The 8,363-nt window shown below is 34.4% G+C and overlaps 1 protein-coding gene across 1 annotated transcript; it reads left to right on the forward strand.

The window, feature by feature from the left end:
* The first annotated feature begins 371 nt into the window (after positions 1-371).
* On the forward strand, positions 372-3,034 carry LOC121866013 (40S ribosomal protein S13). Its single transcript, XM_042365584.1, has 4 exons — positions 372-503; positions 773-900; positions 2,458-2,623; positions 2,878-3,034. The coding sequence occupies exons 1-4, from the start codon at positions 481-483 to the stop codon at positions 3,014-3,016; spliced, it is 456 nt and encodes a 151-aa protein (XP_042221518.1). The 5' UTR covers positions 372-480; the 3' UTR covers positions 3,017-3,034.
* The last annotated feature ends 5,329 nt before the right edge of the window (positions 3,035-8,363 follow it).

Raw genomic sequence — 8,363 nt, forward strand, 5'->3', positions numbered from 1 at the left:
TGAAATTAATGAGAGCACTTCACCTGTCAAATGACAGAGAAAAAATACTTGGAACCTCAGGGTTTGGAAATACATCTGCTAGAATATTTTCTAAATTATTTATTTTATTTTACTCTAATGTTGAATATTACTCAATATAAATGTTTTAATTAAACAAGAAATAACCCTCTAAAAATATAAGCGGAAATAAGAATCTCTGTAAAGTTATTTTAATCTTTAACCATAGAAAAATACATAACTGTTAAATATCCTCCCTGGTCCATTTAAGTAATTCTAGAAGATTTAAAATAATTAATTACATTTTTATTGAGCCATAAACAGTATAAAATATATAAGATTAAATATTAATAATCCTTTTTAGTTCACCGGAAACTTCTCACAGACATTATTGGAACCGAGGCGCGAGGCTCCGCTCTTTCCCGAGTGGTGTGTAGAGAGAGGCGGCTGAAGCGCCCAACAAACACAATAAAATCTTAAACCATGGGTCGTATGCACAGTGGAGGGTAAGTGTTAACATCCCATTAAATTCCTCAGATCTCCTTCCAAAATTGAATCAACATTTTAATGTCATTAATCATTAAAAACAACAGAAAACTACAATAAAGTAACGTTGTTTACCTCTTGATGGTGTTACCCACGTGAACCAATATCAAGATCACTTTATCATTATTGTCTCCCAGAACACCAATGACCTCTACTGTTGGAATATAAACTATAATATATTGTCTTTGAGAGGTATATGTGGTATATTTTCCCCGTATTTGTGTTTCAGGAAGGGTATATCCCAATCTGCTCTACCATACCGTCGTTCAGTCCCCAATTGGCTCAAGTTGACCAAGGACGATGTGGAGGACCAGATTGTCAAGCTGGCCAAGAAAGGTCTAACTCCTTCCCAGATTGGTTAGTTTGCTACTCAGCCACACAATGTACTTAGAACCTTACTGTGTACTTGAAACATAATGTACTTAATTGCACATTTAGATTATCAGATTGTTTAGTATGCCTCTTAATTCCACTATACAGTAGACTTATAAAGGGATATACTAGAAGGGAAGAAACTGCAGAGGCCCTATTGACCCTCACTAGGCAGTCCTGTTTGCACCCAACTCTTATAGCTGATATGTCCATCCAACCTATGTTTGGTACCTTGTTCCACTCATCCACTACTTTATTCCCAAATCAATGTTTACCTATCATGCACCTTAATCTAAATTTGTCTTTAAAACCATTGCTATGAGTTTGTTCCTGGTTGGATAATTGAAGTGCTTTTGTTTTATCACTGTTTAAATCTGACTTCGATTTATACACCTCGATCATATCGCCCCTCACTCTTATGTCTCTCGAGGGAGTGCAAATTCAAATGCTTTGGGCTTTAAGTGACTCATTTAAATTATGGAACTCTTCAATGTCTTATCTGGTCGTGGTCAGGTCACCCCACAGTGCAGCGAAGGATGACGAAAATGGTTCCGGGACTTAAAAAGCTTCCATATCAAGTTAAAGAAACTAAACTTGCATTCCCTAGAAAGACGAAGAGTGCGGGGAAATATGATAGAAGTATTTAAGTGGGTGAAAGGAATCAATAAAGGAGATATAGATAAAGTTCTTATAATATTTGAGCAGGATAGGACTCGGAGCAACGGATTTAAGTTGGATAAGTTTAGGTCTAAGAGGGAAATCGTAAGGAACTGGTTCACAAATAGGGTGGTGGACGAGTGGAACAAGCTTAGCAACTTTGTAGCAAGTGCTGGAAAGTTTTAAAAGGAGGCTAGATTAATTTCATGGATGATAAAGAGTGGTAGTAACTCTCAACAGGAGCTGCCATGCACAGGCCTATTGCAGACTCCTTATTTTCTTAGGCTATTGTTGTCAGGTCACCAGGTAAAGTACATTGTGTGGTCCCGTTATTTCCCACCTCACGTGTGGTCACATGCCCCAAAAATTTATATAGGGTAATTTTTTTTTTTATTCAAGAACCCTAAATGATTACTAAATTTAGGATGTCTAATATACAGGAACCTAAAAATAAAGTTTGATCATTATGAAGATCATAAATGTTCTTCACAAAGATCAGGCATTATTCCTACTGATTTTTAGGGAGTACAGTATAAACACTGATCTCTGGCCTTTTACCTTACAAAATTGAATTTGAAAAACAAAAACTGTCATGCTGCTTTAAAAATCATTGAATGGATTCATGTAAGTTAAGTGTCTACTGTAATGACTATAAAGAGGCCCAACTGTTGTTCCTCAAATACACATTTTATCAAGAATTGGTGAAAGTGTAAATTTATGGAAATTTCATTAAACAATGCCTAGTTATTTAAGAACTGCAGTGTAGTGAAAGCTAAAGGGAATTTTTGAAACATGTTCAAGATATTTTCAAAATTCTATTCCTGGTTTAGGTTGTTGCCAAATAGAAAAGACTTTGCAGGTGTGAAATGAATCTTCTTCCTTCAGGTGTAATCTTGCGAGACAGTCACGGTGTCGCTCAGGTACGATTCGTCACTGGCAACAAGATCCTACGTGTACTCAAAGCCAAGGGTCTGGGCCCAGATATTCCAGAAGACTTGTATCACCTGATTAAGAAAGCTGTAGCAATCCGCAAGCATTTGGAAAAGAACAGGTGAGATTGTGGTTTTCTTTTCTGTACAATTTCATAAATATAAATAATGTACATCCTGGAAAACCTTTCCAAATTTTTGTGTATTTAAAGGATGGAGGTTTGTTGCTGTGCCTAATTTGCAAATATGTTGGCAAGTAGTTTTATATTAAATGAATTTTGCTAACCGTTTGCACTTCTAAGCATTGTTAATTTTAGAAAGCCGAGAAAGAATGTTCATCGTAATCAGGTTTTTATACGCAAAAACAATATTACAGGAAGGATCGCGACTCCAAATTTCGCCTGATCCTGGTAGAGTCTCGTATCCACCGCTTGGCCCGTTACTACAAGACACGTAATGTGTTGGCCCCTACCTGGAAATATGCTTCATCCACAGCATCTGCCCTTGTAGCATAAATAAATCTATTTCTGTGATATTGATTATACTTTCCCCATTTAGTGTATACATTACTCTAATGGTAAGGGGTTGTACAGTTAGCGAACACCACCGCTTCCTCCTGAAGGTGTTGTGAAAGCTGAATGTATCCAATTTCTTTTCTTAGAAGTGTTTTCTCATTGCTATAATTTAACTTTGTATATTCAGTACGCTTGAAAAATAACGACAATAATTTAGATATTAGGTTAATTAAAACAAAGGCATGTTTAATTTGTGTAATAACAAATTATTACAGGTGGACATTTACAAGAATGAAATGGTTAATTGTCATGCAGTGTTTCGAGACCAAATTTTTTAAATTCATTAATGTCTAAATGCCGTCAGTGAGTCAAACACAATGATTTAATATTATAATTACCTATACTACATCCATTTAAAGCTACTGTACCTCGAATCACTAAATATGACTTACGACCGAGTTACTAATTTAAAACTCGTTACATTCTATATTCATAAACTGACATTAACCATTGATAAAAACTACGAATTCAAAAAAATGAATCCACTCATTTTCATTAAGTAGTATTATTATTATTCCAATGGCTATGAAAGACTGATCATCAAATGCTTTTATACATAGTGCACAAAAGCCCAAGACTATCTCGCACAGAGATCAGTAGTACAGTATACAGTGGGTCACATGTATTTAACTAGCATTCAAAGCATATCCAAAAAGCCAACAATAGACCTTTTGTATATTGTAGTTAATTTCAGTGCCATCAAACATTGCCACTGCTGCTACAGTCAGCCATATCCTACTTGTTGACAAGAATCTCAACATACACAGCTACATGTATATCACAATTGTTTTTGCCTAAATTTCACACTTCTGGGACTGCCTTTTTCTGCACAAATGACTACAGTACAAAGAAACTGTACTGAACAATGGGGTAGTGTGTACACAGTTTCTTTTACATACAGTAATGGTTAACCGAGTACAGTACATGGGTAAATACAGGTTTAAATATTTCGGTACTTTAAACTGCCTTTCATTCTTCCTTCTTCAATGAAAACAAATAACTCTAGTCTCTACAGCTGTGACATGGACATTCTTGGTAGTTTTCAACAACCACCAAATACAATATATAACTTGTATATATCCCCTCCTCCTGTAGTAAGCCTCTTACTCTCTCTCTCTCCTTTATCTCGTGCACATAAAATTAAACCCATAACCTGTGAACACTATTGCCTTCTAATCATGACTAACGAACTAACAAAATTACAGTTGTATTTGTGTCGTACAAGAATACGGCACCAGAGATGAACCTGTCTGTAAAATTGGTTCTTTATCATACCGTACAGTCAGGGTCTAAAGTCTTGAACACTTAGCAATATCTGGCATCTATTTCTGAGTTCTACGTATATGATTGGGATATACAGTATACAGTACTTATAACACTAACTTGTCATCACATATTATGCCTGAACCACAAAATGGGATAAAACTCCTTAATACCTAAGATCTTCAGGTACTTGCATGCCAAATACTGCCAAGTGTTCAAGACTTTTGACCGTGACTGTACACATCTCAACATACGGTATACTGTGTTAACTATGGAAGACTTTGACATGTCAGGTTTCTTATTATAACAAAAGAAGAAACCCACATCAATTATGGACATTATACCAAAACTCATAATACTAATACAGGCAGTCATTAAAAATATACAGTAGGTGTAAATTAACTCATCAAAGAACAGAATATGTTTGAGTAATTTCTCCTATATAACTTTACCTGGATCGCTTATGTGACACAATGAATACCATATACATGACATCAGGACTACATAATAAGTACAATGACCATATTAAGTAAATTCTTCCAGTACCAGACTAATTCTTGCAAGCTTTGTCCATTATTGAGAGGGTTTACTGTATCCAATCCTGTATTGAGGGTTTACTGTAAACTTAATATTTTCTTATTAGTCAATATAAAAAAAGGAGAAAGAGCAATATAATGGAACTACAGTACTATATATTTTAATAAAAAACTACTTAAAAGTTATTTTAATCAAAGGTTAATAACAATATTTTTGTTGATATAACCTTGAAGTATGAAGAAATGTGGTAAGAGACAAGTCATACAATATTGCACTATCTTATACAAGTAAGGAAGAAATAGTGTTAATACAAAGGTCTAATTATTACTGGAATATATTAAGATATCTTGGAATGTCTTAAGTATAACTGAAAAAAAATATTAGGATACACAATATTACCTGTACTGTACTACATAAGTAAATTAAGATTAAGAAATATCTACAACTCAAGAAAATTTATTACAATAAATAGTACCTAAAGGAAAAATATAAAATATGAGAACAATTAAATACTAAAGATCTTCAAAACATAATAGTATCACCTGAAATATCTTCACCCCAGCTAATTTCACCTTAATATTAACCACCCCAATATTATTGGGGGATGAAGTTAGGTTAGCACTAGGATGGTTAATGCTAGTGAAATAAGCTGGGGTGGAGATTCTTCAGGTGATTCCAGAATTACTTAAGAGTAATGAAAGCACCTACTTGGTACACCTTAAATAGAATTATTTTCATTTGACATTAAAAAAGTACAAAATAAAACATTTGCATAATAAAATCTTTGTTAAATGGTGCAAAATACTGTACATCAGAAATATCCAGGATACAAAACTACTGTAAACTCAAAACCTAACCCAAGTTTAACATACTGTACAAAATGTTTATGTTATATTACTGCAAAATAAAATCAACTCTGGGCATTGGATTTTTTTTTTGTGATATGAAATTACTTATGAAAGATGAATAGCAGCACCAACGTATGGATAAACAGCAAAACTTTTTGGGTAACTTTTTGACAAATATCTCTAGTATTTCATTTTTTGTTTTAGGTGTGATAATAACAAGGGGGATATTTGTCAAAATGTTATCCAATAAACGATGCTGTTTGTCCGTATGTTGGTGCTGTTATTCTTCGTATACGCTTCCCCTGAGGAGAGTCAAATGCATCAGAAATTATTTACTTCACTGATCTTACTACATAGTTCTCTATAAGTCTGTTTTCATCTTGTTACAGTGTTTGTATCCTCTCTGAATCAATCTCACCTTAAAATAATGTGACTCACTCACTCTCTCTCTCTTTTTCACTTTCCCTCTATGCCTTCTTTCCCACTTGCTCTAAAATACAGTTACCTCCCCCCTCTCTGTTTCTCACTTTCCATCTATGCCTTCCCCCCCTATCTTTGTTCCCATTCACTGCATGTTTGTTAGTAATTTAGTGTGAAGCTCATTGTTGTTGTGTATGTGTGTAAAGTGTTCTAATTTAACTTGCTCCATCTTATATTACATCTCCTTCATAGTTACTAAATACTGTATATTGAACAATCAAATTAAATGTTTATTATTGTACTGTACTCATCAACATAGAAAAATTTACCATTATGTTGTTACAGTACACTTCAATTAATGTATAGTAACCTAAAATGTTAATAATTTCAACATAAATATTAATAAAAGGTAAAAAAAATCCTTAGTGTAAGATTGTAAAATAAAATAAAAATCTACTTAGTAAGGATTTCTAGAGTAATACAGTATTAGACACCTTGATGACTTTGTATTAAAATCATCATATATAAAATGAGGTAAATTTTGATGTAAATATACGAACACTTTTGATTGTATGGATGTGGTGGCATGACCTGAGATCCAGTGGTATATGTACCCAATTCTCAGATATAAACAAATTATGATAAACATTATCATCATCGTTACAAAAACACACATTTATTTACAGTCAACACATACATTTCCATTCTCCTGATCTCTTGCCCTGCAAATGTAATCCTCATTCTTATTTATATGTGTAAATAAACGGAATCTGTTTCATTCGTGGGTTAACTAAACCATCATTCAAACTTCCGTGTACTGTACTGCCTCAGTGTTTTAAACTCGAGAGATGTGTGTAGCTGGACAATTACCACGATGATACATACATTTTACTCTTCTGCCAAGTATCCTCCTGCCATAACTGCACCTGTATTAGGCACCCAGGAGGACAGTGTTGAATACTGTGCGCCAATATCAAACTTTAGATAATCGTGGTTAGGGTTGGCGTGACTTACCGAGTATTTTCCGTATATCTCTGTCACCCACGACACAATTATAATGAAACTGGTGTCAAAAGATAGCATATTTAGTCTAGTTTAGGAATATGTAGATAAATCTTGACTCACCCGGTTATATAAAATTATCTTGGCATATTTGTCACTGTTCCCTCAAGCACCTCATGTGATACTGTACTTATAAAACACACACAGTACATAATATTTACAATTTTAGATGTACAAAGCCATTCTCAGTTACCCAGTGTCTAAACAAATGTATCAATCATACTACTGTAATGTAAATAACGTGGGAGCTCTTGGTCAGGCAGTATAAGGAGAGCAACAATGCCAATCACTCAGGCTACACAGTGAACTACATCACCCAGATGACTTATTTAATATTCTTCATTATTCTGATAAGATGGAACTAATTGCATATCTAAAAGCATAGCCAAAGATGGAAGACTGATCCAGAAATCCAATTTTATAACCAAACCAGGATCTAGTAACTATTGTCAAAAAATCTAAATGTCCAACAGGTTTACCGGTAGTTAGAATCTGATCATTGTAAAGAGCATTTATGTTCTTTGCCATGACATGATCAGACTTCATTCCTACTGACTTTTAGATTCCTGTTTATTACACATCCTTAAAATATAGTAATCATTTAGGGTTCTTGAATAAAAAAATGACCCTGTATATGATAAGTTACCTAATTAGTACTGTACCACTCATGTCACATAACAAGGTACCATCTTGATTTCAAAACTAAAACAGCCATTCATGTTCAGTTTCAGCTAACTAATTTCAAACCTGAGAAAGGGAGGGAGGGTATCCAAGCATCAGAAAATTCTCTCAATACTAGATTAATTCTTGCAACCCCTATCCATTATTGGTAGGATTCTGTTATTGAGAAGTCCACTATTGACAGGGTTACTGAAGGCCCGGCAGAACGATGGGAAGAGGAGGTATTATGACTCTATGACTAGGAATAAAGGAATAGGATATATGGAGGCAATGCAGACCCATTAACTCTTATTTACCATTCAGTTCTTCTGTATTATCCTGGAAACTTCACTTAAAAAAGGGGGATTTTATGATGTTCCTTGGAGACATCTTCCGCTGCCCCATCTCCATGAATAAGTACAGTACAGTATAGATCTTGGGATTTTTATGAGTATTGTACCTCAGAATACCGGACAACAGGGGGAGTTCAAGTTACG

This window comes from Homarus americanus, unplaced genomic scaffold, assembly GCF_018991925.1.
Source record: "Homarus americanus isolate GMGI-L3 unplaced genomic scaffold, GMGI_Hamer_2.0 scaffold9729, whole genome shotgun sequence".
Classification (NCBI taxonomy): domain Eukaryota; kingdom Metazoa; phylum Arthropoda; class Malacostraca; order Decapoda; family Nephropidae; genus Homarus; species Homarus americanus.

What these genes read in the sequence shown, in the direction of transcription:
- LOC121866013 (XM_042365584.1), top strand. Translation starts at nt 481, where the DNA reads ATGGGTCGTATGCACAGTGGAGG. An exon ending in TCTAACTCCTTCCCAGATTG is followed by an intron (nt 901 to 2,457) that starts GTTAGTTTGCTA and finishes TTCTTCCTTCAG; the next exon opens with GTGTAATCTTGCGAGACAGT. An exon ending in AAGCATTTGGAAAAGAACAG is followed by an intron (nt 2,624 to 2,877) that starts GTGAGATTGTGG and finishes ACAATATTACAG; the next exon opens with GAAGGATCGCGACTCCAAAT.